The following is a 16762-nucleotide window of genomic DNA, read 5'->3' on the forward strand; positions in this document are numbered from 1 at the left end:
CATCTTCTGTCCCACAATAGTCTCTTTTGTTTGCATAGGAACTACTGTAGTTCCCCATGTTGTGATGATCACCTCACACTTAATCTCTAAAGCATAGTTTAATTTGTTTCCTTACAACATTCTCACATGACATAGCTCACAAGGTAATATGATCCTGTAACAATACCCATCTTCTGTAAAAAAAAAAAAAAAAAAAAAGTCTCTGTTTCCTTCTGGGAATATGAGGAACCAAAATGTACAAGTTAAGAAGTACAGCCCCCAAGCCTTTTAAGTGGAGCATATAGTCACGACAATCAGAAAGACAGAGTGCTACCACAGCAACACCATCGGTGAGTCAACTAATGTTCTGGTCTGGGTGTCAAAATGTCACTGATTATTGGTATAATTTGTCAGTGTCAGTTTGCTATATTGCATGTTATATAAAATGTAACAATTTGACATAAATATGGTTGAAACCAGTCAATCAGCAATCAGTAATTTGTTCTGTCAAGATTAAATGAATTTCCCCTTGGGGATCAATGAAGTATCTATCTATCTATCTATCTATCTATCTATCTATCAATCTATCTACTGTATCTATCTATCTATCGATTAGAGATGTTCATCAGCTTATTTTACCTAAAATTAAAACATACTTTATACACTTTACATTACTTAAACTTGTATTACTCATGATTTTTGAAAAACATTGTGCATCAGTGTAGCTGGATAGATGTAAACAAAGTAGTCTATTACAATGTTTAATTTTGCATATGGGGTTCAGATGTGGAAATCTTGGAGAAAATAAACTATGCACGATTCGATTGTCCTTAGCCTTGGCTGTATTGGCAAAAATGCCCTTTATACCATATACCAATACATACCATAGGTTTCTGTACTCACATTCTTTCAGATTTGTTTTATTTGTATTTTGAGGAAGTATTTTGCAGTTCTCTTTAAATCACAAAGATTTCTTCTTAACTGAATATGTGATGTCTTCATCTTTGGTTCAACATGCATACCCAGACGTCATACTGAAAAAATTAAAGATTACACCAACAAGTTACAAAATAAACTAGAGTATCAATAATTACTTTTGTTCTGACCCTTAACTAACTGTATATTATGCAACAACCAAGCCTGGTTAATTAATTAATTAATTTACTAATCAATTCATTAATTAATTTAATGGCCAAATGCAATCCACATATGATACTATAAAAAAAACAGCAACAACTCAGAGCACAGTGGCAGAAAAGATGGTTTAAAAAGAGATGAGAAGACAATTAAATAATGTATAAAGACAAAAGAGTCAGTCTTCTAATGTGTCATCAGCAGCAGCCCCGGAATGGCCCACGTTATTTACCATGGCAACGGCTCGGAGGGGAACTGCACTGACGTGGACCGCCTGATGAAGCGCTACTACCTGCCCGTCATGTACGGCCTCATCTTCATCGTGGGCCTGGTGGGCAACGTCACCTCCCTGCTGGTCTACTTCGCCAAGCTGCGGCCGTGGCGTAGCGCCAGCGTGATCATGGTCAACCTGGCGTCCACCGACCTCCTGTACGCGCTCAGCATGCCCTTCCTGGTGTACTACTACACGCGCGGCGACCAGTGGACGCTGGGCGCCTTCATGTGCCGCTTCGTGCGCTTCGGCTTCCACTTCAACCTGTACGGCAGCATCCTCTTCCTCACCTGCCTGGCCATCTTCCGCTACGTGGCCGTGGTGCACCCCATGCTGGCGTCGGAGGTCCAGCGGGCGCGCTGGGGCGTGCTGGCGTGCGTGGCGGTCTGGGCGCTGGCGGCGGCGCAGATCGCGCCCATGCTCACCATGATCTCCATGGTGGAGTACGACAACAAGACCTACTGCCTGGACTTCGCCAGCAACGACCCCGAGCAGCTGTGGTGGTACGGCTGGCTGCTGACGGCGCTGGGCTACCTGCTGCCGCTGGCGGTGGTGTGCGCGTGCTACGTCCGCATCGTGCGCGAGCTGGCCCGCGGGCCGAACACGCGCTCCAGGGCCCGCGTCCGCGCGCGGCGCCTCATCGCGGTGGTGGTGGCGTGCTTCGTGGTCTGCTTCCTGCCGTACCACGTGCTGCGCGTGCTGCGCGTGCACACGCGGCGCCGCCCGGACTCGTCCTGCCTCATGGACCGCTGGGTGCACGCCGCCTACATCCTGTCGCGCCCGCTGGCCGCCCTCAACACCGTGTTCAACCTCGCGCTCTACACGCTGGCCGGCGACCGCTTCCAGGTGGCCTTCGAGAGCCTGTTCAAGTGCCAACAGTGTCTGACCAAAGCCAAGAAGCGCATCAATCTAGCGGTGATCAGCAAAGCCACCTCCAACACAACAAAGGAGACTGACACAGACACCACCAAATAGGGGAGTAAATAAATATCAATACTAGGAAATTCACTGGCTGTATAGCTTGCATGCATTCAACTTTATCATGCTACTCATTAATGTGTAAACGAGTGTGAAAAATATCAGTTGTACACAGTGTGGCTGGGGTTAGTGTGGGATCACTAGCTTTAAGGGGCATTCACACCAAGAATGACTCTCTCCTTATGTGAATGAATGTGATGGCTAAAATATGATGGGTTCTGATCGCCTTTTAGATTTTTATCGTTCTCAAAATCCCAAAATCGTCATACATATTAACGAGAACGATATATTTTTTTATGGTTATCACTATAGGTATCGTTCTTCGTGTGATCGGCCCTTAACTGACTTGTAATGACACCATGTGTCTGGTCAAAAGCCACGAAAACCACTAATGTTCCAGAAAAGTTTGACAAAGAGTAGTATACACTGCAAACAGACCATAAAAAAATGCTCTTCCCACCTCTCTCTCACTCTCTCATACACACACACACACACACACACACACACACACACAGAGCAGGAATTTCTCAGCATATAAACTCTGACAGCATTATGACCTGAAATATGAGTACAATAATGTTACAGAACGTAAAGCATCATAATGCAATGCAGGTTTCTATAGCCTACTCACCTTCTTCAAGGAATATGAATTTATTTATTTTGAGGAAGTAGGCCTATTGTTCAGTTCTCTTACAATTACAAAGTTGCATGAATGACCACCTGAATGTAACACCTCAAGGATACCTCAAAGTATCTACAAAAGAGTGACATGACACTGTCATGAACACATGACACTGTAATGGCACATGATTCATGAACCCTAAGCCTAACCCTAAAACCGAATGACTCTTAATGACAGAAGCAAATGTTTTTGAGACATTCATGACAGTGTCATGTCACTCTTAAGTAGATACCTGCAAGTAAAGTGTAAACGAATATTATTACAGAAAGGACCACCTCTGGTGAAAATTCAGTTTTTAACTTTGTTAACATGCCCGTATGATGTCTGTTTAGCAAGAGATACAGCATCATGAGTGAAAATAGCAGTCAATGTCATCATGACCAAGGGTTACTGCTTTGGATCTACGATCAATCAAGTAAGGATGTTCAAGTGGTGGCAGGAGGCAAGATTAGGCTGCATGAGAACTGATTGCTCCAGGTCCCATGTTACATCATTGTATGTCTGGGATGGAACAAAGCATTAGGGTGGATTCCGACTTAGGGTAATTATAGTCCAAATCCCGGCACTGTGATGGTGTGCATCCCTTGTGACAAAGTCTATGCTCCTTTACAATCTTTTACTTCACTTCCCTCCTCTTTCACAGTTTGGGACTTGGGGGTTTCCCAATTATTGCAACGAATCAAATTGTATTTTAAGCCATACTGACCAAAGAAGTTGACATACAGTATGTCGCAAAATTGTCCCCTTAGAATATTCTATCTACGTTCTGAGATATTGACCTTCACAGTTTTAGAATTCCACGAGTTATACTGATAAATGGAACAAACATCTTTAGATAATGTCCAAAAATGCATACAACTACAAGAAACACCTCACCTCAGACTAAGAATATGTCAGTAACTTAATTTTGACAAAAATGTCAGATAGAACCTTATAATCATAAATAAGGGAATTAATTGTCCCCTGTAAATATATACAATTGTAAACATTAAGACAAATGTGTTTACAACAATTATTTATGTATTTCTTACCCTCTTACTATGCTGTTACAAAATATTGCAAACACATTTATATTCAAGCTTTAGTTGACATTTTGCACTACAATGAAAAAGTACAATTCCCCAGGAGAGGTATATGATATATATTGAGCAGCTGTACTGTAAATAAAAATGAAATGTACAGATCTTGCATTTTGTATTTTTTTCCTACTGATCTCGGATGATGTGCGTGCGTGAGATACGTGTGAAAGGCCTGATGACAACGTTACATAACATCTGGGAAAACCTGCAATTCCTGTGGGGACATACAGTATAATCTATTTTGTTTCAGGCATTTATCCTTGACAATAGACTCAGTAAATGCTTATTGTTACACAATTGCAGAATCCGTCTTGGGTTACAGTTGGGTAAGAATGGAGTGCTTTCCAAGCAACAGCTGGCAACACGTCAGTTCCCGTGCCATTGCTCGATAATCACCATGGTGTCACATACACTTCTGAATCTTCTCCTTCACTTGCTCTCCTCCCAGATCAAGATGTAAGAGGGCATGTCTTTTTCCAAGTTACTGATATGTTTCCTAACTTGTTTTCAGGTTGTTTTAAGAGAAAGACAAAGTGCTGTGTCCAACTGATGAATAATAATAATGACAGCCTGATGATATGTGTGTTCCTTTATTATAGTGCAGGTCACTCATCCTTCATCCATCTGATGGTTCAATGAAAGGGTTTTAAATGTCAAACATCTGTCAACTCCTCTCTCATTTTCCACCTCGGTGATTATCACTTTCATGGGCTCTTTCTGACTTAATCCTGACTTATATTTGCTTTCAGTGAAAGGGACAGCAAACACACTAATTGGCAGATAACAAGTTCCAAGCTGTGATATGGTTTTGACACACCAGCCAACATTGATAACGCAGTCTGTGGCAAGCAATAATTAGCTTACTGATACATCTGCAAATAACAAACAATGCACAATCTCAACCTATAGTCTCAATTTCCACTTGAGTTTACTGTATGTCTGACAGGATGTGAAGAGGAAAGAATAGGATTAATCCGCCACCTAGTGGTGGAGAGATGAATTAGCAACAGAGAAAACCCTTAGAGTGATTAAAATGATCTTGCTTTGATAAAGCAAAATCTCATTTTGTGGTATGTTTCTGTAAATCATATTTTACTTATCCCTTACTGTTCATATTTTCCTCAGATTTAAGATTACACAGACATGAAATCAGCATTGCCATTTAACTGCAGAGGATGTATTACTGTAACACAATGGGCTACTTAATTTGACAAGACACCATACCTTACAGCAGAGGTGATTCAGTTTGTCCATGAGTTAAGAAGATTCATAGGGTTTAATGTATAAGTGAAATATGATCAAATATTTGTACTGACAAATCAGCCAGGCAAATGATGAGTCAAATGATCCAAAGAAAATAAAATATTTTAACTGTTACTTCTGTTGTTAGCTACCACCACACACAATGATGTGGGATTGGTGGTCTGAATAAAGGCCTGAAAAGTTGGTGGAACAAATTCCTCATGTAGGTCATGGTTAACCTCTATAGTATACAACTTCAAACTAGCAGACATATCAGCCCCTATGTCACAGTTTCAAGTCCCCAGCTGTATGAATACTGTCAAATAGAGACAGTGGAAAGTTTTACTGTAAGCTGGACCAAAGTTTTCTTAATTTCACAGAGGCCGCCTGACAGGAAGACAGAAATAAACTAAGAAGAAAGAGTACAGTTGTACGGCCAAGTCAAGTCAAAGCCAGAGAGGTCTTCTAAGGACAGGCTCTCACTGTAGCTGAGTGTTTCATTTTTTGACTGAACGAGCAAGACATCACAAAGCAGTTCATGCAGGCACCAGAAATATGCTACACTACATTACAGTACAGAATCACTACAGTATACTAAAAACACACGCACGCACGCACGCACTCACGCACGCACGCACGCACTCACGCACACACACACACACACACACACACACACACACACACACACACACACACACACACACACACACACACACACACACACACACACACACACACACACACACACACACACACACACACACACATACATAGAGGGAGAGAGAGAGAGAGAGAGACACACACACACACCATGGTTTGATGAAGAAATAATCAGATGCCCTCAATGGTTCTAACCCTTCAAACCTACAATACTCCTTCAGATTATTGCTAAAGTTGTGATTTATACTGGAGCATAAGGCACAGTAATGGACACCTTATGTTGGATGACAAGGACCACGAGCAGTACATTTCCACTTGTGAGTCTGGGGTAGTAACTAGGCCAAGTGGTGGCGACACGCGGGAGAAATGTGCTGTACTACCAGCAAAGACAAACCACTGTGACCCAAATATAGAGAGGTGCAAAAAAAAAAAAGTCCCGCTAAATGGCGCCAAACTCAGTGGTCTAATAAAATGAACAGTTGATGTTTACTAACAACTAATTCAGGGTAAGACAAATAAGCAACTAAGCAGCCACATTTACAAGCCGTTTAGCAGTGAGAGTCTTATAAGCTCACCAAACTCTTTTGGTTGTTGATTAGACTACACACTTTCTAAACCATGCAGTACAGTAAAGGGAATGTCCGGACTAACTGTTATTAATTGCAGCTATTTTCCCCCAAACATTAGTGAATTCTGCAGATGTTATTGGGGGCCAAGCAGTAAAGCTGCGAAGCACCCATAGTGTTTGTACCTTTTCCTATTATTATTCTTCTCCTCTGGAAGTCTATGGCAGCCCATAGATCCATACAGTAAAAAGTTGTGAAATTTTATCTTTGCACACGCCCACTCTCCCATTCCAAAGCTTGCCCCCCCCCCCCCCATTGCTGCCTGCTGCCTGCAGCTATATTTATTTATTCACTTTGCTAACACTTTTCTAAGGCTATCACAAACATCAGAGCCAGTCTCACCGTAGGAAGTTATGGGTTAAGTGCCTTGCTCAAAGGAGGCAGCCTATCTATCTATCTATCACAGCTTTTCTGGCTACTGCATGCTAGGCTGGCCTCTCAGCCACTACACTACCACAGATGTCTAATGTGAAAAGACAGACCAAGTTGCCAATGCCTTCCTCAACATCTTTATTTATTACAGGATTCCCTTTTGCTTGGTGGTGCCAAAGCTGGTTGTTAGATCAGTTTTATTTCGGGCCTATATATTGATGTATATATATATACAGTATGTGTCAATGTTGTCAGTGTTACCAACAATTGTGAAGGATACCATGCCATTTTTATTGTATTGCTGTTAAAAGATTTGCATCTTTACAACATACTTTACCACAAATGGTGTCTTTAGTGATTAGCAAACAAACAGAATGTCAAATGTAACACTTCAACAGAATTGGGGAGCTGTTAAAATTTCACAATTTACAGGAAGGAATATCTGATAGCTAGTGCTTTTTTTGAAGGCTCTCACTTTATAGACTACATATAATATGTCTTAGTCATTTGATCTTGTGCTCATAAACACAGGATATACATATAATTCCCAACATAAACATAAAATGTTACTTTTTAAAACCATTTCAGTCTTTCATTCAATGCACATGTGCATACCCCTGCATGCTATTATAAAATCCTTTTTACAAAATAATTATGACGTTTCACAAATAAGTACTGTGTGTCATTCCCTTCTAATTGCTTCACAGTTTTAGCATCAAAAGGCAGTATGTTACTCTATATTACATAATTGATTGGGCAGGGAAAGCACAAGTCATTCCATCAAAGAGAAAAATCATACATGAGCGTGATGTGAAGATTTATTTGGTTCTTCCTTGATTTGACATAGCTAAAAAAAAAATACTCTCCGAAATATTGACAATAATGTCATGTGTCAAAAGTACTAAAGTATTAAAACATGTATGTTTGATAAGTACCATGCAACATTTCCATTGAAATATGCACAGGCTCACATGTCATTTGCCAATTACAAGGAAAAGTAAACAAAGAGGAAGATCCCGATGGAGCACACTGTCAGAAGGCCGAGGTTGAGGAGGACTTTAATTCTGGGAGGCTCACAGAGCATCTCTTCAATGTCGACCTTGTCATCTATTTGTGATTTTTCCCCGTCCTTTGCTGGCTCCCCGTCGAAGCCACAGAACCACTGCAGCAGCTTGGCACAGACGCCTCTCTCTCCTCCTCCACAGGAACCCTCCCTGACGTTTCGCGTGGCAGAACGAGCTACTGGGTCAAGGTGGCTGTTTCCAATCGCTAATGCACTTCCATTCATTTCAGTGTTGGAGGTCATATCATCATTTTCTCCAGTGTATACCAAGGTTTTTGCATGACCGGTCTCCCCATTGGGGATATTTTCAGTCTCATTCTTAATAACAGATAAGTCCTTGAGAGGTGCACTATTACCATTGCAGTGGACAGGGGCGTTGCCTTTTAGCCTGAGCACTTCTTCAGGATCTGTGATTTGGCACTCGTCTCTATTGTGCAACCCCCAAAAGGTGGTCTTTAGGATTCGGTCCTTGCTTGGGGCAGGGGTACACAGGCTGACCACCACTGTGACGAGTCCCGAGATCCAGAACAGCCCGGCAGCCACGTACATGAAGTGAACGTCTTTGATGAAGGCCGGCCGAGTGTCCGGCTCGTTGCAGGGGCCCTCCCTGTAGACGAACGCCAGGATCAGTCGGAAAAATCCCAGCGAGAAGCCCACCAGGCCTCCCCAGAACGCGCCGGCCTCGTTGCACCTCTTCCAGAGCACGGCGAGGAGGAAGAGGGCCGCGATGGGAGGGCTGAGGTAGTCGCAGACCTCTTGGATGTACAGGAACATCTGGCCGCCTTGCATCTCGATGATCACGGGGACCCAGGCGATGCTGATCACCACCATGAAGGCCACGAAGAGTCGTCCCACCACCAACAGCTCCCGGGAGGACGCGCGCCGGCGAATCATCTTGTAGATGTCCAGGGTGAAGATGGTGCTGGCGCTGTTGAAGATGGAGTCCAAGTCGCTCATCAGGGCGGCGATCATCACGGCCATCATCAGACCCCGGAGGCCGACCGGCATGATGGACATCACCAGCCGCGGGTAGGCGACATTGGAGCATCCGGCGGGACTTCCACACACCTCCATGCAGTGCTCGGGATTAATACACGCCAGCTCATCCGCAAACAGCACGCGGGATATCATGCCAGGGATCACGATGATGAACATCGGGAGGATCTTGAGGAAACCGGCCATTAGTGTTGAGCCTTTGGCATGGGCGATGTTTTTGGCAGCCAGCACCCTCTGCACGATGACTTGGTCGGTGCACCAGTACCACAGAGATGCCGGGGTCTGACCCAGAAGGAAGCCAGGCCACGGGAGGTCTTCATCCAGTGGTCCTCTCAGGACCTGGAGGGAATGTGGCTTGGGGTGGATATGCTGGCAGGTGGCATTATTAGTGAAATTCATCCTGGACAAAATGCCGTTGACGTCAGGGCTTGCCAACATGTACTTCGCCCTCAGTCCCTCCAAGCCCCCTATCTTGGTTAAGCCGATGACAGACAGGCAGAGAGCTCCGCCGATCATGAGGAACGCCTGAAGAGTGTCCGTGTAAATGACCGCTGCAAGGCCTCCAGTGATGGTCAGCAGCGCCGTCATGGTGATCAACAGGATGATGGACAGGTAGAGGTTCCATCCCAGAGACTCTTGGATGAACAGCGCGCCGGAGTACAGGTCTACGGAGAGCTTGGTGAAGATGTAGAGGATCAGAGAGAGAGCAGCAAAGTAGATCTTCAGCCTCTTGCCTCCGAACCTTTTGGAGAGGTACTCAGGCATGGTGTAGACGCCCGCGTGGATGTAGACGGGGATGAAGACCCAGCCGAGGAGCTGCAGGAGCAGGAGGGCGTTGAACTCCCAGGCGCCCACCGCGAACCCGCTGGCCGCCCCGGACCCGGCCAGGCCGATGAAGTGCTCGCTGCCGATGTTGCTGACAAACAACGACGCGCCGATGACGAACCAGTTCATGGAGCGGCCGGCGAGGAAGTAGCCACTGACTGTGCTGCGGTTGGCCCGCCACATGGCAAAGAAGCCAAAGCCCATGACCAGAACGAAGTACAGGGCCACCACCACTATGTCGGCTGCCTCCATCACCGCCATCTTGTGAGATCTTGGGAGTGACTACGCAAGCGCTGAGAGGAGGCAGAATATAGGTGAAGCGTCCAAGGTGGTTTTTGGTTGGTATACCAGCAGTGGTACTGGACCCTTGTTCAAGACTGTACAACGTTGCTCTGCCACCCATGTACTTTGAGGTTTTACTGACGACGTGTTTTCAGTTCATGCAGCAGGTCACATGTCCTATGAAGAGGAAATAACAGGAAATGAGTTTAACCAACATCTGCATTTCACCATTTCAATTTCAGAAGGAATCACTCATGTAAAAGTTCTATTTTAACAAGCAAGATACTGACAACAAAACATGACAAGTCCACACATAAAGAAATGTGATGAAAGTTTTGTCTGATTTTGATTGAGTTTCTTTTCCTCTTATTTTGTCTGTGTTGCATCACTTAACTTTGACAGGGCTATCAGTTAGTCGATGCAACACAAATTAAAGGAACTCAAAACTCAGACAAGCAAAATCAGACAAAAGTTTCATTACATTTACAGTATTTATGCTTTACTGACATGTTATCCATTGAATTTAAGGATAAATGACAATAAATAAATAAATAATCGGCATGTCTCATGAAGTTGAGAATGTGTAGAGTTGCTAATGACAGCCTAGACTGCATTTCAAAATGAGTTAATAATCTTCTTACAGCCATATGTCTACTTGGCAGTGTAATGAACATGGGGTGAATGGGAAATATGTCCTCTTCAGAATGTCAAAATAGATTGCTATTTTCCATGACCAAATTTTAACCGTTAATGTATTGGGCTACAATCAATACACTAAATAAATTTAGTGCAAATAAATAATAAATGCACTCATATCCAAAGACTAACAATATTTTTTTAAACACTGTTTATTCAGAATTGCATTTAATTAGACAATGATTTACTTTAGCTCTGAGAAACAGCTCACCCACAGTCCACAACGACATCATTAAACATGTTTCTAGACTCACCAATGTGTAGACTCAGTTAGACAAATATATAGACTCCAGAAATAATCAAATGACCATTACTGCAAAGACTCCCTTTTTTAGCCATCTCTCAGTAACAGCACATTAAGTGTGTGCTCTTAGGCTATTTGCTTTCAACAGATGATGCTGGATTTCAGAGCCCAATTAACATGACCTTATTTTACCTTATTCTGAGAACTTAGGTGGACAAGGACCACACCAACCAAAGGCAATGATTTAAGAGTCTTTGCTCATCACAAATGAAAAAATACATGCTATTCTGAACTAAAAGATGCTATCACTCAATAATGTGCAGGATATTTTAAAATTGATGGTCAACATAAAATACAAACTTTGACACATAGACAATCTACAGACAACACAAAAAGAACACTTTTTAAGTAAAGTGACATTAAGACTAATTAGGCTAACTGTTTTGAACTAGACAATAACATTAACATTAATATTTATCCACTCACCATTCAGTCTTAGGAAGATGTAACCGTTGATGCCTTTGCAGATGTGTCAAGATGTCCGTCACTGGGGAGTTGCCCATGTGTAGTGCTGACTATTGGGTGACTGGTGGAAGTTTATGACTGCCGGAGTTCACCTGACTGTGTGTGCCCATGCACCGTACGAATGGAAATATGTGGGTTCCTACGAAGAGGTCACACCTCCAAAGTGTCAGACCTAAACCACGCTGTGGCTGCATGAAAGAGACGGAAATACACACACACACACACACACACTCACACGTTCCCACGCGCTAACACACACACACACACACACACACTCACACGCGCGCACACACACACACACACACACATTTACACACATACGGTGCAATGGGTTCATTCATGTCTTGTTAACCTTATAACATGGAGAGCTATAGTCATGTTTTCAAATCAAAGGCTTAATTCTTTTTTCTTTTCTCTTTTAATTGTAATAACAAAAGTGTTTTTAACCACAGTCTAGGTGTTAATCTCTAACTGAAACATCCTGTTCCTTTTTAGCAACACCTTAGAAAATATGGTGAACTCAGACAAAAAAACTTGCACGTGATGAGTTGATGGCATGCAAAAGAACAGTATACCCTACTTGTGGCTCGACTAACCAAAAACAAGTGTATTGTGCACAGCCACAGTGATGTTGCGCTTTTTCTCTCCGTTCATCATTAGAGAGTGTCCCTCTAATAACGTAGTACCTGTTAACCGCTGGACTCATGGTGTTACACATTGATGAAGCCAAGCTCACACTTTTAGCAACCTGAGGAGTACACCCTCCCCTCCCATTAGAGATGTTGCTGACCATGAAATGTTGGCTCTGGTCTGTGCTGGTTGGTCCGAATCATAAAACAGTGTGTTTTTAAGGTTTCCTCTCGGGGGGCCAACTCAGTCTGACCTTTCAGATAAAGACTACGCAAGTTACATGCTTACTGAGCTCTGGAAAAAACATGTGGTGGACAGCTGACCCTACTGAACCCAAAAAGTAACTTCAAGCCTTTAGCCCTCTTTAGTCCTGTAGTAGTCCCTGGCTAAGATGAAAAGTAATAATCTCATTCTTTCAGATGGACGTCCCAGTGCTCCCTTGAAAAGATGATAAGATCACAATGTCACTCCATGGCGAAACGATAAATCATAAATTAATTAATTAATGAATACAAATACCTGTAATGAAGAAAATCTCACTAAGGAAACTGACCCTCATGGCCCAGCTAGCAGGTGAATCTAATGGGCCAGTCCTGAATCTGGGCCAGGTAGGCTCGATTTGGGTCACAAATGCAACACTGAACAAGTTATTGGCTTATTGTTGCGGTAAAATGGCAATTTAACAGATAACTCAGAGCCATTTTCAACTCAGTGGACCTATGGTTGACCTTAGTTTGATGTCTGGACATATACGCCACTGATAGGCCTGAATCAACTGGCTCCTTTGCTATAATGGAGTGAAGGACATTTTCAAGTGGCAGTCAAGGGCATTTCTCTGCATTTTCATTTGTAGACTAGGCTAGGGTACATATCACAAATGAATATGGTCAGCATATGACTCCACAATATTCTTGAAAATAGAGCTAAAAAGGTAATAGACTAAGACTACATTGCATTAAAAATTAATAACATATAAAATCAGGCCTGTCATGTTACACAAGATACTATAGGTGTATATGGAGTAATTGCTATAAACTGCCAAGGGGTGGCAGTGTTGTAACATTCAAAGAAATGCCCTATAATACTCTACTTCATGCTTCCTCAAAATCTAAAAAAATAATCTTGATTCCACATATGGTCTTTTATCATGATCTGTCATTATTATGTTAAAGGACTGATTCCCAATGTTGAGTTGACCAAACCAACCATGTGGCCCATGCTACTCTGATTATTGAATGAATAATGTAATTGATAGGTTAAACCAAATTCAATAGGCTATTCAATATTAACTATTGTTTCATATTTATGAGCTCTAGGTTTGTACATGATAATTATGTAATTCAAAAGATACAATCAAAATGTATTTATTGGACTTTTTAGTTAGAGAGAAAAAAATGTGCGGCCAACCATAACTACAGTAACTGGAAATTGTAGTTGTTCTTCTTTATTGTTATTATTGAAAATTCTGCATTGAACAATCTTTGGGGAAAGAAGCTAAAGAAGTTATAATTGAAAAAACATTACCATAGCTTATGAACCACATGCTGCAAGACTGCCAATGAACAAAGTAACTAGTAGTGTTTCTCTCTCTCTCTCTCTCCCTGCTGAAAAAACAGCCTGACCTAAAGGTGGTTTGTTGGTTGACCAGCTTGTTAACCAGCTTGTTTGACCACCCTATGATGCAGCTATAGACCTCAAAACTCTTGCGAAAACATACCTTCAGCTGGTTTAACCAGCTCACGATGGTAAATAAGCTGGTTTTGATGGTCGTACCACCTCAAGCTGGTCATTTTAGTTGGTGTTGCTGGTCTACATTGTTGGTTTTTACTGGCCATGCCAGCTTATGTTGGTCATTCTAGAAAACCAGCATGACCATCTCTGTCAAGCTTGGCAGGCTGGTCACCAGCATGACCACCTTAAACCAGCTGTATCCCACACGACAGGCTGGTCATACCAGCACAACCTACCTCAGATGGTCACGCCAGCATGTCTAGCTGGTGGCCTAACCAGCTACACCAGCAAAGACCAGCAACAGCTGGAAGAAAACCAGCAAAGACCAGCTAAAACCAGCTACCAGCAGGGCTGTCTCTCTCTCTCACACACACACACACACACACACACACACACACACACACACACACACTCAAACAGACTCACTCTCTCTCTCTCTCTCTCTCTCTCTCTCACACACACTCACACACACACACACACACACACACACACACACACACACACACACACACACACACACACACACACACACACACACACACACACACACACACACACACACACACACACTGTCCCCTTCCCATTCACAACCCTATATCAAACACCTCCCCATCACACCAGCCCGGCTGAGAGGCCCACTCTCTCAAACATCTATAGATGTCCACATACCTGCCGTCACCATGACAACCACAAGTTTCCGTGATGTCGTGACCTCTGCTCAAAGCCAGGAGAGTCAAAAGGAGGAGTAGAGAGTGTGCTGGAGAAGAGTGTGAGGGCTGTTAGATGGGTACAGGGGGTGAGTTCCAGTTGAGGTTCTATTAACTCCACATCCACCACAGTAGATTCTCTGATCTGACAACAGTGCACTCAGGTGGAAAGGTCCCTTGGGAGTAGTGAGAGACATGACGCTTGAAGTCAGTACTACATGACTACTCTGTCTCCATTTCTCTCTCACACACTCTCTCTCTCTCTCTCTCTCTCTCTGGTGGGAAATGTGAGAATGGCATTCTTCTGTTCTATGGTAACCTAGTAGATGTATGGAGAAAGAAATGTCTTTAGAACACTGTCTTTATATGAAGGGACAGACCCTGTACTGTATTTGACAGCAGAACTGTAATATTGCTCATTTTTACTATAATGTAGGACACCACACACAATCTGTCATCCAAGTGTTAAGCTCTTCTTCCTGAGAAGACTTCAGCATTCAAGGCGTGTCAATTACTGTACGTGTGAGAAGTTTAACGATGATGCAAATACCTGAAGCTCTTCACTGTGTAAGTTACTTCATTTGTAAAATCTTCTCTTCTTGACTAAATGAGTCTCACTGAAGCAAAACAAATGGCTGAGTTTTTATAGTCTGGCTACAGTTTCTCCACAGCTTGTTTGAGGCCTACCGATCGTTTTAAACACTGTGGGAACATAAATTCAACTGGTCTGAAAAGGAGCCGATCTGGTCAGCCTGTAAACCAGACAAGAGAGTTATAGTGACAGCAGATGACTGGATTTGACTTGACTTGAGGTTGCATGACCATTACTGTATGTGACTGTAACGATCAGATGTCTATTTAAAAAAAATTAATGTCATTAACAGAATAGTTCAGTTTCCCACCACTACTTTGTTACTTTACCACTAACAAAGTGTTAGCTAAAGTGATATATAGAGAACAGTGGGTTCTTTGGTTCTAGTAGTAACCAGGCTCTCCTGGCCAAGCTTAAATATTTCAGACGTACTGTATAGGCAAACTGAAGGGAAGGGATCCTGTTGGGAACATCCACCAATTAAATGGGGAGGGCAACAATCACAGAACACAATGAGGCACCAAAATGCAGTATCATCACGCTTCTGAGGCATGAGTCAAACGTGTGACAGTTAGCAACCCAGTTTGAATCAGTTCCCCCAATTAATTCACTGAGCTGGCATCAGTTTTCTGTGAGATTGCGTGAATGGTGTGAACTTGCTTAAATAAGACACCTTGTCTGGTGAACTTTTTTTGTTGATAAAGAAACTTCCAAGACACCAGGAATAACACGCTACCTTTATATAAGTCACTGTTCATTAAAGACCTCTCAAATACTACTCATTAAAACCATCTCTCAGGATGAGACTGCAGACTTCAGATGCAAGGATTTCTCTTTTAAGCATAATATAGTATCTCCAGAAATACGGCAAGAAACTCACAAGTAAATGTATTAAAAAAACATAATAGTAACCTAGTATTTCAAGTGATTCAGGTTATTACACACATGGGCACATTCTCATTGTGTACCCCTATGACATTATCCATAGCATATACTTTGTGATAGTCATAGGAATTGGGGCAACATTCTGCTCCCAGAGAAGAACAGAAGAATCTAAGTCTCAACACTGCTTGCGTTGGCTCCCCTGTCTATGCATGGTCCCTTGAGGAAAGCCAGTACGAGGAGGAAGATCCAATAATGGTATTCTTGGCAGACCAGGAATAATATGAAAAATAAAAAAAAGCTGTTGACGTTAATATCAGGGAAAAGGGCTGCGGCGTGTGTAGGGGTATTCAGAGCGTTCACCTTAATTGCTTTTTTATTATCTTAGCTGAACGCTGCTCTTCTCCCCTAGTGCCTGATACCCCATTGCCTCCTCCCTATCAGACCCCCAAGGGTCTGTTCAGAGGTCTACCTACCTCTGGGCACCGAATGGGTGAAAACACTTAGCAATCTCTGATACCTGAAATCCACATTCAAAACGGTGAGCTGTTGACACCAATGAGTTG

At 42.8% G+C, this 16762-nt stretch overlaps 2 protein-coding genes across 2 annotated transcripts; one reads left to right on the forward strand and one right to left on the reverse strand.

Moving 5' to 3' along the window:
• The first annotated feature begins 293 nt into the window (after positions 1 to 293).
• Positions 294 to 4689, forward strand: oxgr1a.1 (oxoglutarate (alpha-ketoglutarate) receptor 1a, tandem duplicate 1). Its single transcript, XM_062527809.1, has 2 exons — positions 294 to 329; positions 1318 to 4689. Exon 2 carries the CDS (start codon positions 1328 to 1330, stop codon positions 2357 to 2359), a length of 1032 nt encoding a protein of 343 aa, XP_062383793.1. The 5' UTR covers positions 294 to 329; positions 1318 to 1327; the 3' UTR covers positions 2360 to 4689.
• A 2543-nt stretch (positions 4690 to 7232) lies between these two features.
• slc5a3a (solute carrier family 5 member 3a) lies at positions 7233 to 11729 on the reverse strand. The gene is made up of 2 exons (XM_062528376.1): positions 11616 to 11729; positions 7233 to 10366 (listed from the first exon to the last, which is right to left on the reverse strand). Exon 2 carries the CDS (start codon positions 10166 to 10168, stop codon positions 8009 to 8011), a length of 2160 nt encoding a protein of 719 aa, XP_062384360.1. The 5' UTR covers positions 10169 to 10366; positions 11616 to 11729; the 3' UTR covers positions 7233 to 8008.
• Between the last annotated feature and the right edge of the window lie 5033 nt (positions 11730 to 16762).

Source organism: Sardina pilchardus, chromosome 23 (genome assembly GCF_963854185.1).
Source record: "Sardina pilchardus chromosome 23, fSarPil1.1, whole genome shotgun sequence".
NCBI classification, from domain to species: domain Eukaryota; kingdom Metazoa; phylum Chordata; class Actinopteri; order Clupeiformes; family Clupeidae; genus Sardina; species Sardina pilchardus.